Source organism: Marmota monax, unplaced genomic scaffold (genome assembly GCF_021218885.2).
Source record: "Marmota monax isolate L192 unplaced genomic scaffold, Marmota_monax_Labrador192_F-V1.1 WCK01_AAM20220418_F8-fsc00041, whole genome shotgun sequence".
Lineage (NCBI taxonomy): Eukaryota > Metazoa > Chordata > Mammalia > Rodentia > Sciuridae > Marmota > Marmota monax.
In genome coordinates, this window is record NW_026695238.1 from 6,456,692 (window position 1) to 6,473,651 (window position 16,960).

Sequence of the window (16,960 nt, forward strand, 5' to 3'; positions counted from 1 at the left end):
ATATAATCTCCCTATAATAAACATATGTGTATAAATAAGCAAAAGAGTCACTTTTTTTTTAGTCTCTTTTTTAGTTAACAGGTAAACCGTGTTACTAGACATCTTCTTTTTAGTTGTAGACTAAAAAATTTATTTGTATGTGGTGCTGAGGATTGAACCCAGTGCCTCACACATGTGAGGCAAGTGCATTACCACTTGAGCTATAGCCCTAGCCCTTCTTCCAATTTTTCTTTATACTATTTTTAAGAAATAGTATATTTTTAAGAAAGCCAGACAACCAAAACTGGTACAGGCACCTCTGGTATACATAAAAGCATTTGTGAGAAGTGATAAACTCCAACAGTTACAGAAACCTGAGTTCCAATCCCATTTTTTTCTACATCACTAATTTACAAATATGTTTGTTGAGATAGAGAATCATTCCTTATCTTGTTCTCCAACTTTGCCTGAAGAAATAAGAAGAAACTTCATCTTATTCATCTCTTTCTTTACTCATTAGCAATGCTACCAGAACTAAGACAACACAGGATCTTAGGCAGAAATATGTGGTAGAAACACAAAATATCCTGGATATTTGCAAGGTAATAAGTGATTAAGGTAACATGTAAGATGTAATAAGGAAAAGTTGCCTGTAGAATTTTCCATTGCTTCATTAAATGATTCCACTCTACCACCAACTCTGAATTCTGTCAGTCTTCTTAAAGTCAAGGATTAGCAGCTGGAAGTTCAGGTTCTAGTAATACCACTTACGTAATACCTATATAATACATTTATCATTGCATCCAAGATAATATAATACAAGAAACTAGTTGTTTCCAACAAGAATACAAATTCTTGTTCTTTTCCTTATGATCAACTAAAATGAGTTCTAAGAAATGCCAGTGGAATCCTGCATCTCACCTTACAGAAGTGGCTAGGGTCAGAGTTCACATCTATGAAAACTTTCAACGAAATCATGTTCATAAGAAGCTTTTCTATGGCCCTAAAAGACTAACGTTAAAAATCGCAGACATAACTGCTTCCTGTGTTACTTCTAACCGGTGGAAGAATCTTCTGTGTGATGCATGTGGGCACTTTAAAGACGACTATTAATATAAACCCATGATTGTCATGCAAAATCACATTCACAAATGCCAGTCCTCAGACATAAAATGCATTCAAGTGCTGTAGGAAGCACTTTGGTTGTTTTCATGTTGTTATTTTGCAGTTGAGGTTTAAAGCTCCCTTACTTCTTTTTTTAATCCCAGGATGTGCTATAGGAATCTATGAAACTTAATTACATTTAGTGTTACAAAAAAGGATTTATGAACTTTTGCCTTTAGGGGGAAATGTTTATTTCATTGCCTTTGCTATCCATTCTTTTCAACTCCAATGGCTTTGAACTTTTCAGCTGCTCAGAGTTATCACCGTTGTGCAGAGCCCAAGAGCTCCACTCTAAGACACACACGCCACGAGTTGAAGAAAACCAAGAAGGCAAAGATATATGAGTCGTTATTTTGGCCACCCTTTGTGCCATTAAAATCTCATTTTCTGCCTATTAGAATGCCCTCTCGGTGCTTAGGCGGCGGTGATAGTCCGTGATTAGTGTGTAATTGAGTATAATTGTCTTTTCACTTTTCATTTGTGTCATTCTGAGCTTCTCTCTGTTTTTCTAACCACCAGGAGGAAAAAAAAGAGGTCAAGAAAAGATAAAGCTGTTAAAACTCTCACTCTCAGCCCTGAAGAGATTCTCGATTGCAATTATAGATTGCAACCCCTTTGTGACATTTCTCCAAATTTAGTGGGCAGCTATCCTTGCCACCTGGGCCAACTGCTCTCTAATAAAATCAAGTGATCTGTATTTAAACAACTGCTAATAATGTCAACCTCAGACAGATGCCACATGTAGGAAATTTAACCATCCCTCTGACATGCAATTATCAAGGCAATTTATTAATGTGATCTCCCAAGAAAAGCTCATAGTCCAATGCAAATTAGAAAAACAATTACAACATTCAAATATTTATATATTCCCAAAGAGCAGAAATTCTCCTAATTTGTGCATTTATAACTCATTCATTCCAAGGATCCATAGCCATCAGCTGGGTCTCTCTCCACCCAACTTGTCTGCTTGCTCTCCAATTGTTTTGTCAAAGATTTGGTGTTTTCTCATGAGTTAGGTTTGTTCAAAACCCTGTCAGCTGATCAAATACCATTTGAGGCAAAAACCAACCAAACAACAATAACAAAAAAGACCCATCCTGTTTGTGAGGTTCTTAACCAAATCAGAGCTGGGATAGAGAAGACACATGGCAAATGACTTAACAACTCAGTATAAACACAAAGTCTCTGTGATTACCTTAAGAGTTGCTTGGATTTTAAGTCTAAGTTACAACTTTTGATGCAGCAGGAGGAAGGGTAGAGAGAAAGGAAACTAGAAAACTGAAATCATGTGGCTTGTATAAAGAATACATTATGGTTTAAATTTGGTAATTCATTATTCTACTGCCTCGGGGAATTGACTATTTGGTTCTGGTATACAGCAAATCGTCTGTCTAGAACCATGGGACTGACCTGAGGTGAAAGGCCATTGCCAATGGCGGGGTTCATGGGGTTGGAGGGCCCCGACGGAGGCACAAAGCTGTCTGAATAGCTGGAAAATCCGTGCCTGGTGCTGGGGAGGCAGTAAGCAGAGCTGCTGTCCGGGTTCGAAGGAAGAGTGCTTTGGTGTACGGTGCTCGGAGGAAGCGGCTGAGGTCTGTGAACAGTGCTGCTGGGATCCGACACAGCTGAAATGAAGAAGGCTGTCAGTGATAAAGCTCCTCTAAAGGCCAGTGAGACAGGTTCAATGCAAAAGTTCACAAGTCACCAAGCCAGTAGTAGCAACTATGGCTCAGATGGAATGTGAATTTCAAATGCATTTCCTAACATGCAGGTGCAGAATCACTCAACAAATAGTCACACCTATTTTTGGGCCTATTTGCAAGTGTATGACTGGTATATGCGCTCATGACATAGTCACCTGGAATATGAATGCAGAAATCACATTGATAACATCTACAAGCCTCTTTTGTCAGTGAAAACTATTAATCAATGTGAGAATTCACCAATATCATGACTGCAACATCAAATTTCCCACCAAAATGTACTTTTTGATTCATTTAGGTACTATATTAGGTACTATAATATTAGGTACAACTACCTAAATATCAGTATGATAGCACAGTTTCAAGTACCTGGCATGCTATATATTCTTAATCCAAAATCGATTTAGTCTTACAATTCAACATTACCCAGTTCACTTCTACCTATTTGCTAACACACAGTAACTTTATCAAAGCTTCCCTTCCCTTCCCTATATTACCACTCCAGTTAGTAACCATTGGAGAGCTTCAGGTAATTACAAATTGGAGCAGTAACATTCTAACCAAGAAAAAAGCAAATCCCATGTTTATTTGTTATTTCCTTTTAAAACACTGAAATAGTATTTCATTACAACACAGTTTATCTAAAGAGATTCAGATATGTCCTAGGACAAACTATGTTTCTGAAATGTGGCAGGAACATTTAAGACAACCTGATGTCACATAATTGACATACAAACAGCACCGAGGTCAACTTAGGGAAAGAATTCACTGTATAATAAAATATCCACCAGACAGAGCGATTAGGAGTTACATCTAATCTCAGTGACTTCCTTTCTGTGTGTACCTTGTGGAATAGCTGTGGGCTGGTACGAGGTCTCCGACAACTGGTATGTTGGCAGGGTTGGCATGGCAGTGGGAGGGAATCCCCCCGGAATGAGATGGTTGAAAGCCATCAGCTGATTGGCTCCAGCTTGCTTCCTCCATCTTGCACGGCGGTTGCTAAACCAGACCTATGGATTTAATTTAAAATTTGAGGATTTCACTGATGAAATAATAGTACATTCTTAATGAATTTTTCATGCTAAAACAGATTAAAGGCCCCTTACTGACAGGGCATAGAGATGCAAGAGTCTTCCATCTTTGGTGTTGTTTGGGAGTATTGTCAATGGTGAAAGCAGAATGAAAGGCCAGGGGTCAGCAGAAGGCATGGAGGACCTTCCATGGTCTTGTAGAAGCCCCCATGATCTTTGTAATAAATAAGGGTGAAGACTGCTGAGCAGTGGTTGCAACTATACCAGCTTTCCACTGTGACCATCAGCACCCATCCACCTTCTTACCACAGGTTTTCTGGCAAGTATTCATGAGCTCTGGGACCCACACAGGACAACCTTACATTTGACCTTGCTTATTACATACACCAAGCCTTGTGTTTTTATGCTCCTATCAGTCTTTCTCTGTATTTCCACAGTCATTATGGACATATCTCCGAGATAATCAGATCAATTGAGCCAGAGGATAAGCAAATGGAGCCATTTGACCATCCCTTTCAAAGTTTAAAATCTTACACTGATCTCAATAGAAATAAAGGCCAAAGTGTTTCCAAAAATTAAAATATTTTTCATCTTAAATAGTTTATTTATCATTTCTTTCAATAGTTTTAAAGCACCTATGATACTCTGTGCTGGTCACTGTGCTGATATAATATAATAAAATACTTCCAGGGATTCAAAGTCCAAGTATTGTGTGTGTGTATCAGTGGAGAGAAAGAACAAAAATGGCAACAAGAAATATAACTGAACATCTAAACTGTTGCAATATAAGGCCTTCCATGAGCTACATGACCTTATCCAAGATTTTTATTTGCAGAATGTAAACATAGAACTTGGGGTAATTTTTCCAAGGTACACACATAATGATTACCACAAGAGAAGGTTTCTATCAATTAAAGAACTTCTTTTTTTCTTTTTCAATCAAAAGTTAATTGAAGCTAGGTGTGGTGGTGCACACCTGTAATCCCAGCTACTCAGGAGTCTGAGGCAGGAGGATCACAAGTTCAAGACCAGACTGGACAACTTAACAAGACCCTGTCTCAAAAAATAAAAAAGGTTTGCAGTGTGGCTCAGTGGTAGAGTACCCTTGGGTTCAACCTCAGTACTGCCAAAAAGAAAAAAAAAAAAAGTTCATTAAAACTTAACATGAACAAAGCATTTTATTTGATGTTGGAGGGATAAGAGTGGGTGAGGCAGGACCCTTACACTTGAGGGTTTCCAGCCTTGTCCTCATGGAGCTCACAGAGAAGTCAAGGAGACCAAAATAAGTGCTCACTAAAGCTCCATGTTTCAAGGTACAGAAGATCAGGACATCTTTAGAATGGAGGCAAAATTGCAGCTCATTTTACAGTTTGGATATGATTTCCATAAGGAATCTTTCCAGATGGAGGTCACAATTCAGAGTAGAAAGACTTGACCAGACTAAGAAAAAAGTGAAATATGATTTCCTTCTAGGACAATACTAACAATTTTACAACTTAGTTGGAATTATTTAAAGTCATATGATTTACAAAATATAATAGGAAACGATTTTTCTTCCTTCTGGAGCAAAAGACTCAATTTAGCACTTGCTCAAACTTCCATTACTCACCCAATAAGTCTGAAAAAAAGATTTTTCTTCTCTAGCCATGGTTACAACACTGGTAAGAAAGGTGGATTGAACTTCCACAAAATATTAACATTTAATACTCTTTATTTTTCCAACAGGAAAAGAAGGTAAATCAATATTTCCCATGTTGATACATAATTGAATCAGAGCTTTTACTTAATAAATTGCCACCTGGGGTAACAGAACTACAAACAGCAAGCCCTTTGGGGTCTGGCTTTGTTGTTTTCTCTTTGCAAGTCTGAGTGCCTGTCACCCAGACTCCCAGAGGCATCGTGGTAAGAAAACCATTTTTCCAAAAAATCAAAGGCTGAATTTTCTCTCTGATAAGTGGATGCTTATCCATAATGGGGTTCGGGCAGGGGAAAAATGGAGGAACTTTGACTGGGCAAAAGGGAGGGAGGGGTATGGAATGGGGGCAGAAAAGATGATGGAATGAGATGACATCAATATCCTAGGTACATGTATGACTGCACAAATGGGGTGACACTACATCGTGTACAACCAGAGAAATGAAAAGTTGTCCTGCAATTGTGTACAATGAATCAAAAGGCATTCTGCTGTCATATATACCTAATTTAAATTAGTTAATTAATTAAGAAAAGAAATCCACTTTCAAAGAAGAGCTTGGGACAAACTGTTTTAGAGTCACATTCATGCTTGAGTATACTCTACTCTACCCCCTACTGTGGTCATAGCTTCATATTATAAACCCTCAAGGTAAAAGAGGCACTTCCACTCAGCCAAGGTGGCCCCACACACCTTGCTAGACCAACGATGCATGTCTCTGGCTTTACGTGCCAGACTGGGAGGAAAAATAAACTCCCCAAAGTACAGATGTGATCTTGCTCCTGCATATATCTACCATCCTCAATGCCAGTAGTAAGACCCTCCATGGAGACCTCAGAAACCTACACACGGATTCTTATCAGAGCCTGCTGCCATGCTCTCTGTGCCAACTTCCTTCTGTGACCTTTAGATAAGCAAACCAGGTTAGATTTACCACAGGGCAGCAGTGCCTGATCTCCCCACCCATCTCACCTACTGTTCTAGCCAGACCAAAACTCAATTTTTAAAAGCAAAGAAGGTCATTGCTGGAATCATAAAGAAAAAATATCAGAACTTTCTACAAATTCCTTCAAAAGATAGATTCTAGGAGTATAAGGATTTGAGATTTGTTTTCTTTCTTTTTTTTTTTTAATAACACAAATAAATTTAAAAGATTTTCAGTAAACCCACCAGGAGCTGGTTTAGGGGTGGGAGGTAAAGATTTTTATTTAAAAATTCATATTTGCAATATAATATTTTATGTCTACAAAACGGTGCTGATAAATTGCTGAGAAACAAATCTTATTTTACTGAAAAATAAGCCTTCAGCAAGAGTTTCCCAAAAGCAAGAATTTAAATGTTCTTTAAATTTAGGCTCAGAGGGCTATTATTGAGAGAACCAGGGCATAGTGAGGACTGGCCTTCCTGTCTCTGACCACTTAAATAAATTTTTTATCATCTTACCAATGCCAACCTTCTTCATTTCCTAGAACTAGCCAAGCCTGCAAAAAAAAAAAAAATTGAAGGAAAATATACTGAAATTGAATGCTGAGAAGTAGTCTTTGCCCTCTTCATGCTTTGAAACTCAGAAGAGACATGTCTTCACTTTTTAGTAGAAAATGATGCCCTTGAAATACTCTTCATTTTAAATACCCAAATGGACAAAGCACAGAGATCCTGGGACGCTATTATCTTCCTATATTTAACTGAAAAAAAAAAATCTCTTGGTACTCAGAAGTCTTAGATAACTCAATAGAGAATCACTAATTCCTAAGAGATCATCAATGACATGTGTAAATGACATATGTGAGTGTAAAATACTAAATAAATTCATCTAAAATAAATGGAGAGTATTCATTATTCAGTTGCAATTACTATAATTTTTCCTGGTTTTGAAAAGAATAACAAGAGAAACAAACTGGCCTTTGATTGATCCTCTAAGAGAGAATATGAGTTTTCCACCAATTTTACAAAGTCAGCTACATACCTGATAATGTGGTTCTATGATATGTAATTCAATTCAATGTTCCTCTCTGCAAAGCACATGACCTGGGACCTGGCTTCCCAGGTCACTCTTGGCATGTAAGGAAGTGAAGGCAGGTTCCCGCATTGGTTGGTAACCTATTCTTAGGCACAGTTAATTGCCTATAATTGCACTGTAATACCACAATGCATCTAAACACCCTCAAAGCAAGTTTGCACTTCATTTGATAAACTAGAGCCCGGTGCATTTTTGTCCACCCCCTGGGCTTTTCTCTCCCTATACATCTCTGTACTGAGTCCAGTGATAAAACTATACCTATTCCTTTTGGAAAATGATCTTCACATGAACTTCAGGAATACTCAGATATCAAAAAAACTTTTCAAGGCAAAATTTAAATTCGTTGAAAGATTCCCCAAAGCATCATAATAACCAGGAAAAAAAAAGATTATGAATTGCAAAAGAGGAATAAGATATTCATAAATTTTTCTCTTTATGAGCAAAGTAGCCAACTTGTTCAGATCCTCAACAATAGAAATTGGGGAAAATTGAGTACTCCCCACAGTAATGACACAAAAGGTTTCAATGCAGAACAGCAAAAGCAGAGTTCCAGCTCCTGACTTACTACTTCTGTGACTTTGAACAATTTGCTTATCAATGGTGGGCCTCTGATTTTTGATTTGCTAAAGAGAAAATATTTTTTTAAAAACTACCTTGCAATATGGTTGTAACAATTTAAAAAGATGGAATCAAAGCACTTCAAAGAATATATAGGAGATATTATGTATTCAATAAATGTCAGCCGTTGGCTATGGAGATAGCTCAGCAGTGGAGTGTTCACCTAGCATGCATGAGGCCCTGGGTTCTATTCTTAGCACTGCCAAAAATAAAACCAAATTATAGAGTCTGGAGTTGTAGCTCAGTGGTAGAGTGCTTGCCTAGCACATGTGAGGCACTGGGTTTGATTCTCAGCACCACATATAAATAAGTAAATAAAATAAAGGTCTATCAACAAGTAAAATATATCTAAAAAAATAAAATATAAAATATTACCTCTTCATTAAAAGTCTCACACTGATACTTATGTCTGAGAAAACCAGGATTTAAAGACTTGCTTTGTTTCCTCATTCTGTGGCCCACAGCCAAAGCCTTACATGCCAATAAGTAACTGGGAAAGTGCCCGAAGAATACCTTAAATACTCAAAAGCCAGTTTGACTTGAAGGGAAGCTTAGGTCAAACTGGCTTTCAAATTTCGTTGACTAGTGCTAATTGTCCCATGGTGTGAGCCTAATTTTGCCCATCAGTAAAATACTGTTTCACATTTTTTTTGGTGTTGTCTTCAAAGGCAATCTAACCAACATGACTCCAGATGTGTTATTTCAAATGTAAATTGAAAAAAAAAATAGAGAGAGAATGTAACACTTCATCCTTAGAAAGAGAATTCACAAGGAGATCATAAAATGCTTTCTTAAGCACTAATCTTGGTGACATCTAATACCGCAATGCCAAGCACAGTGGAAAACGTGGGGCACGCTGCTGTTTTCTCTGGACCCTCTCTCATTCATTCCCATCACCTTTCTCTCCCCTCCTCTTACCACTGTACTATCCTGCCTTGGCCAGGAATGTCACATTCCCGAGCATCTCAGAGAACCATGGACAATTGCAAAAGCACGTTCAACTGCTTCTCATACAGCAGAAACAATCTCCCATGGAGAGCTGTGGGGTGGCCATAGTTTTGCTTCATTATGGAGTTCAGAGTATTTCTATACCTATCTTAACTTCTAAACTATACAGATATGTTAGGTGGTTTTAAATAACCATTAAGTTTCCCAGAGAATCCCCAATTATTGATGCAAAAGGGTCCAGAGAGATCATATATCCTAGTCATACTAGTAGTTTTTAATTTGTGATGTAAGAGAGATGGTAATTGAGAATAAGATGAAATCCAGCTTCCCTAATTAATACTTGTGTACACACATGTACACACACACACACAACCTGCGTACAAATCTCAAGCTCTTCAAAAGTTCACCCATGAATATTCTGGCTAAGATCATTTGATCTAACTTACTCCATATAAGTTATTTTAAAAAAAAAAAAAAGGAAAAAATTAAAGCCCAGCAAGATTAAGTGACTTGCTCAACAAAACACTTTTGGTAAGTGGGGGACCAAAACCCACATGGTCTGACTGCCTGTTAAATGATATTTCCACAAGTAGCATCCCTTCCTATCTTCCAATATCATGGTAATAGAGGAGAAAAGTGCCTTCTCCATGGAATTCTTAGATGAAATAGTTGCTAAAACTTTTGCACATCATAAATATTTGCAAATAATTTTGCCCCCTAAATATGTAATGCTTGTCATCATTTGCATAAGAACTGCTACCCCAGTAAATTCAGCAGTCTTTTTTTTTTTTTTTACTTCTAATGTTGTTATTATTAGGCAAATAGTCTTTGCTGTACACTAGTTCTCAGATCATGTACTCAGATTTGGCCATGAAAAACACAACATAGCTACTGTCCAAATGAATTTTTATAAAACACTGACAAAAACCTATGTTTTTACAGCTTTAGTCTCATCTCTATCCAGAAGAGTCTAGAAATATTTTTCCTTCTGGTGGAGGGAAGGGGCGGAGGACAGAATGTAGACATGGTTTGCGGTTTGGGGTGTTTGAGGCTCGGTTTTCCCAGGTGCCCCAAATTAAACTAATTCACACTTTCTGGCTATCACTCAAAGTGAGCTGACTTAGCTACTGCTTTCCCAGATCCTTCTAAAAACTACAAAATTTTCTTTTGGCATTTTAATCAGTGATTAACTACTCCCTTCTTTTTCCTGCTGGGTTAAGTAAAGGGTCCATATGCTGGGTGTTCTAGGGAATTTGTTAGGCTGTAGATCATAGCCTGGTGTAAGACATGATGTGTCTCCAGGGAACTAACAAAGCCATAAGGAATGTAAGGAGTCACCGGGTTAAAGCCACATTAAGACAGCTGTTACGTTAATGAGGACCCTGCTTTGGAAAGGAGGTCACTGTACAGAAAAATATGAACCACTCTTTATTGGTTTGATCCCATGTCCTCTGGAAGTTAATGGGCCATTACTATTATTCTTTGACATTCATTGAGCCACATGAGAATGCTGGGTACCATGCAAGCTACTGGGGTTTGAAATTTTGTCTGTCCCCAACCTTATTTTGGACAAAGGCAGAAATAAGGTAGTGCAATAGTGAACACCCCTTCAGTTCCCATCACCTGCCTTGTCTCATCTCTTTAAATTAAAAAAAAAAGTTTGTTTTTTGATTCCCTGAGTTCAGAACTGATCTTCAACCTGTCTTTAGAACCACAGACCCAGGATGTGGGCTTGGCCAACCATGGAGCATAGGAGCTAAATCCTGAAATAGACACTCAATGTCCACGCTTAATGTGTCCCTTCACATTTAAACCAGGTAACCACAGAGCTACAATCAAAGCAAAATAGGTCTCACGTATTTATTTTTATAACAGCATTATATGGTATCATAATATCACAGCATGACAGAACTATTACATCCCTTCACCCAGGGCACTGGGATACAGTGTGTTTCTCCCCATTGCCCAGGACAAAAATGACCTATGTTAACCACACACCATAATGACTTTACTCTGGATCCCACTGAGGTGGGCAGAGGAATTCGACAGTTCCAACTTTAAATCATCAGCCCAATGACCCCTGGTGACTCTTCCTTCACCTCCTACTCACCTCTGTCTTACACCACCAACGGCCTGCATACCACCTCTGAGTACCTGTTGCCACCATCCCTTCCTCACCAACACACTACAGCTACCAACTTCACGCCATAGCCCCCACTGCCTGTAGCACCATTGTGAGCTGCCAGGCTGACTCTCCAGCCTCCACAGGAGGTCCACAGCTTGCCTCTCCCCCTGCGGCTGCAGCTGTGTAAGCTCTAAGCAAACTGGACTGTTCACTGCTGTCTCCCAATGACTGTGTGAAAATGCAAGGTCATCTTACATGGTGCCCAAGCACTTCCAATCTCTATGCCTTTGTGCATGTGACTCCCTGTTACTAACATACTCTCTCCACCCTCTGTCCCACAGCTGTCTATCCTTGACCTCTCTGTATACCCTAGGGTCTCGTCCTTTCCTTTTCTCCACCTAAAACAATCCCTCTACCTAGACTGTGCAAGCTGTAAGAGGCTACTTCTGTAAAGAACTGTCATCAGAGAGGTAATGCACTGTGAATGTGAAGCACTGCCCCAATCCAGGGACCTGTCCCTTGACTGATTTATCGCTATGGTGTCACCAGGACTTAGACTCTGAAAATCGGACGGCTGGGAGTAACTTCTGGGTACGATAACTCAACTTCTGGGGCAGCAAGGAGTTCCAGGTTACTGTCTTTTAGAGTCTACCAAACTAACTTGAGGGCGAAGCTCCCCACTGATGATGTAAATATTCTACATTCAGTAGAAACATGTTACATCTAAGTAGCCATTTCCAGAAGGCTCCGAGTACTTCCAAGAGTTCAAAAGATAATTCAATATAGTATTAAAATTGTGTAAGTACTTGAAGTGCTTCCAAACTATGGTCTTTAAAGGAAAGGACTTTACCTTATGCACCTTTGTACATTTTCCTAATGGAAAGGCCAGAGATGCAGTGCATGGGATCCACATCTCTGTTCACTAGTTATGCAGCTGTGCGACCACACGTAGTTACTTAAATAGTCCAAGTTTCCATTCCCTTATTCATAAAGTAGGGGTAATGATAGTATCAACCTAGTAATGATTGATGACTTAATTCAATAGTGCCTGAAACAGAATATCCACTCAAAAATTGTTTGCTATTGGGGCTGGGGTTGTGGCTCAGCAGTATGTGAGGTTCTGGGTTCGATCCTTGACACCACGTATAAATAAATAAATAAAATAAAGTTATAAAAAAAATTGTTTGCTATTATCTCAGGACTAACCTCCAAATCCCTAAAGTACCTGGTACACAGTAAGGATTCCAGAAACGAGGAACAACCATGAATAAGATGAACTTCTGTGCATCCTAAATATTACCAGCATATTTCCTTAGTAATAACCAAAATCCGAAGACACACATTCCCACTTAGTGCCATTCCTAATGCATTTGTTTTCTTGGTTTAAACCATGTTTCAGAAGAGAAGACCTTCGTGGGTTTCCTATCTGCATCGAGTAGGCGGGGGAAGTGTGGTTGCCAGTACCTGCACTCGGGCCTCAGTGAGCTTCGCCCTCTGGGCCAGTTCCTCCCTGGTGTAAATGTCAGGGTAGTGGGTTCTCTCGAAAGCACGCTCCAGCTCTTCCAGCTGCTCTGCCGTGAAGGTGGTCCGGCTCCTGCGCTGTTTCCTCTTCAGGGGCAAATCTGGTTCAGAGTCAATGTCAGAGCCTTCGTCTGATTGAGGTGCTGAGGCTAAAAGCACAGGGGGGTGGGGTGGGGGAACATGATGAAATATGAATCGAAACAGCAAGTCTGACCAAGCCACAGTGATGGGAATCCTAAAGTACACTCCCAAGGCCTTCCACAAACACCACGCCACTCCAGACAGCGCTACGTTGGTAAACAATATTTAATCTCTTCCCTTACCCTATCACCCTGCTCCCTGTACAGAAGTCATTGCTCTGGGCATCTGCCATTCTGAGCTCTCAGAAAACAGAAGTGGACCTTAGTCCATTTTTATAGTCTTGCACTTAGTACTCAATGGGTCCTCCATTCGTGTCTAATGAATGAGTCACATTTAATTTGGTTTCTGATAAATTTTCACAGGAAAATCTGTAAACAAATATGATTTTTTCAAAGAAAAACATCCAAAGTTGACTTGATATCTAAGAAGCCAATAATAGTCCACTATTGCAGGATTCCTATATATTTATAGACTCTACTGGTCCTATAAAAAAACGTTCTGTTGGAATTTAGTATCTCATTGCCAGATATTGGAAAATGCTCTAAGGGGAATTTTTGTTTTATTAATGTAAATCTAAGCAACTACTCTAAAAGGGAAAGAGACATTGTCGAGCAAACTGTCCCTAAGGTGAAGTACAGAGTCTGGATCTATGCTGAGTGGGTGGGAGGCTGCCCAGGACAGCTGCCTCATTTGAGAAACCAAGCACAGAAAGACCCTTCTCAGGGTGGGGCCCTGGATGACCACATAGGACCAATGCCTGCTGTGACCCCTCCTACAAGGTTTTATTCACCTGGATCCCCAAGGGGAAGGGACCTTCCAATTTTAATGTGTATGTGCCTAGGAAGGAGAAGTGGGAACTGAGGAATGGCATGGAATTCACGTTAACAATACAAGAGGTGTCTTCTCCCATTAAGAACAAGGTCTGAATCCTGGGGGCATGAGAAGTGCCATTTCCAGGCCCAGGTCTGATGGGAAGGGGTGGAGCAGCAGTCTCCCTGTTTCTGATAGGGGTCAGAATTAGGGCTTCCCCAGCAAAGGAAGTTGTGACCACCATAGAGCACCTGTTGACCTATATATAGAAGGTTCTAAGGTTTGAGGACACATCAGACAGGGGATCTGGACAGGGGACCAGCCTTCCCCAGACATCGGAGCAATCAAGAAAACACCCTGAGACCAGCGTAGGAACCACCGCAGCCTTGCTCCTGAGCCATCTGAATACACTCTGAAAACTCCCCAAAGAACAGGGGCATCCTCCAGAGAAGGGGCTGCGTTATGCTGTCAGCAAATGGGGACAACAAGCCAGAAAAGTGTAGATTATTTATGTTAATGTTAAGGTAACTCATTTGCACCCTCAGGCTGATAGGAGCTGGGCAGCAAGGGTGGTACTAGCAGCAGTGAGAAAATGCAATATGTCCTATACTTCTAATTTCTTAAATTCAGACTTAACTCGGCCCTACGGACATATAAAACTTCATTCCATTTCAGTATAAATTATAAGATATTCAAAAATGGGCATATCCAAAATGAACTCAGAGATATGATTCTAACTTTCTAATATATCAATATTTCTACATTCAAAGCACATTTAAACACTGTGAAATGAAGTAGAAGAGTGAATTAGTAATATATATGACAAATTAAAAAATATATACCTGAAAGCAAAAACTCGTGTGTGAAAGCAAAAGAGAACTATAATATATAATGTATCTAGCCTGTGTTAGCATACTTGGTTTTTCAAATATGTTTTCTAATTTAGTACACAATTATCTCATTTGATATAAATCTTATTTTCGGCATTAACTTAAAATCAGACTTCCTTTAAATAAGAGAATATTTTAAAGGAAAATGAACATGCTAAAAATATGCCATGTGTTGCATTATAAACTTCAAAGCTCCCAATATGATTTACATGCATATATATGTGATAAGTATCAACTAAATAAGCAATAATTTGGATATAATTATAGATCTATAGTTCTCAAACTTTTAGAGCATCAAAATCACCATAACCATCATCCAGAAGGGTTTAGTACAACATAGGTTTACTTTTCAAGGTTTCTGATTCAGTGTATCTGGGCTGGGCTCCTTGAAGTTATATTTCTAACACATTCGCCAGGTGATGGATATTGATTCTACTTGGTGCTAGAGAACACCTGGAGGACCATCTCTATTGAATATTCTAGATTAATTCTTTACTCTCTCAAAATTCCCACCTATATAAAATATTTCCCACCGTACTTTAACAAAAAAAATCACTTCTACATATTTTTAAATTATAAATAATATGTTTCCTCAGAAGCAAATTACTCATTTCCCTAGGAATACAATAAATGTTTAGCTTCATGCTTCCAGTGTCTGTTGTTCTGACTTTTCTTTCCAAAGTAAATTCAGATTAAAAAGAGAAAAAAAAAAAAAACTTTAACAACATTAAAAAAAAAAAAGCACCGAAAGCTTCCTCCTGCCTGTGAGAACTCCCAGTCTTTGCTTGCACATTCTCCTACTATGATCCCATTAGGATGATAGTATGTGGAAATTTTCATGTTTCCTTTGGGAGTCTCTGGGGTTATTAAATTCTCCCAAGTAAATATGATGTGCCATGCACTGTCAGGTCAATTAATCAAAATCATCTCTGGTTTCTGAAGAAAAAGACGGGTTAAATTTACAAGCACCAGCAAGAATTAATCCTGAGAGTCAAGACACTTGTGTGGCACCCTAACAATCATCATCCCCCAGAAAATAAGCTCTGTGAGCTCAAGGCCCTTTATGCCTTGCTCACTGCGGGAACCCTTGGAACACAGTAGGTGCTCAACAAGTACATGTTCTGATGAAAAAGGTGCAGGGTCAAATTTCAGTTTTGCTTAAACGCTTATTCCTCTCCCACTATTTTACATCTTCAAAAAGAGGAATTCTGCTCCTCTGAGTTGGTCTCCCAACAACTATGGAGATTACTTCAGGGATCTATGAACTCTCAAAAATTATCTGCAAGGTTTTGCAAGTATTTGTATCCTGCATTTTTCTCGGGAATAATTACTGATTTTTTTTTCAAAAAGGACTGTGTGTTGTTGTTGTTGTTGTTGTTTTTAAGAGGAAGAAATACCACAAGATGACTTTAAAAGACTCAGAATCTTTGAGTTCAATAGGACAACCCTTTCCACTACAAATAGAATTTTCTAACAAGCTAGCAAATAACTATGTTTATTGCTAGATTACTCGTCTAAAAGCAATGGAAAATGTGCATCTAACCAGGAAAACCTCCATGCAGCATAATTTCAAAGAACACTGAGGAAATTATTTGCCTGATTTTTCTACTAGAAAATTATTTGAACCAACAGATCATTTTTGGCAATATGAAGCCACAATCTTACAACTTAATTCTAACTTTCCCCATCTGTAAACCCCAAAAGGATGTGGGCTTTAAAATATGTAAAGTCAGCAATCCCAGGTCAATTTACCAGCTAGGAAAAACTAACTCTTTCTAAAGATGAAAATACTACTCTTTCTTATATCACTCAGTAGAAATAAAATTTATTATTTATGTAGAACTTAATTCACCTGAACTTGTCTGAATTAAATCATTCAGGTTTTTTTTCCAGATCAAATTTAAAATTTAAGTCCTACTTTAATAACACATAAAAACCATTTTATTGGAGTTCATCTATTTCACATATTCAGTTTATTCAAGCTACTAGATTAAGTTAGATACAAAGTCTTAAATATTACACGAAAGTAAAATCAAGCCTTCCTTTAAGCAACTTAATAGAAAGAAATTATATCTTTTTTTTCTTTATGTACAGAATACCAAATGCTATGACCCTGAAACTACAGGCAATGTTAGCAAGACAGTTTTCTTATATAGGCTGATAAACTGCTAGGATTGCAACTAGAATCTACTTAACCTCTTTGGGCTATTACTACTGTACTACTTTAATATTAAAAGAAAATATTCAATTGCATTTAAGTTGCTCAATCATATATCCCACAGATGCCTTGGCAAACAAAATTTGCTTTAATATTCAC

At 38.5% G+C, this 16,960-nt stretch overlaps 1 protein-coding gene across 1 annotated transcript in view; it reads right to left on the reverse strand.

Annotated features, from left to right (window-relative positions):
• Nucleotides 1-16,960, reverse strand: part of Pax3 (paired box 3) — a 91,757-nt gene that overhangs the window by 16,756 nt on the left and 58,041 nt on the right. Inside the window, exons 5-7 of the mRNA XM_046439928.2 lie at nucleotides 12,746-12,951; nucleotides 3,691-3,856; nucleotides 2,554-2,768 (exon numbers count right to left, since the gene is read on the reverse strand). Of these exons, the coding sequence (XP_046295884.1) occupies nucleotides 2,554-2,768; nucleotides 3,691-3,856; nucleotides 12,746-12,951 (587 nt within the window). The remainder of the gene's footprint in view (nucleotides 1-2,553; nucleotides 2,769-3,690; nucleotides 3,857-12,745; nucleotides 12,952-16,960) is intronic.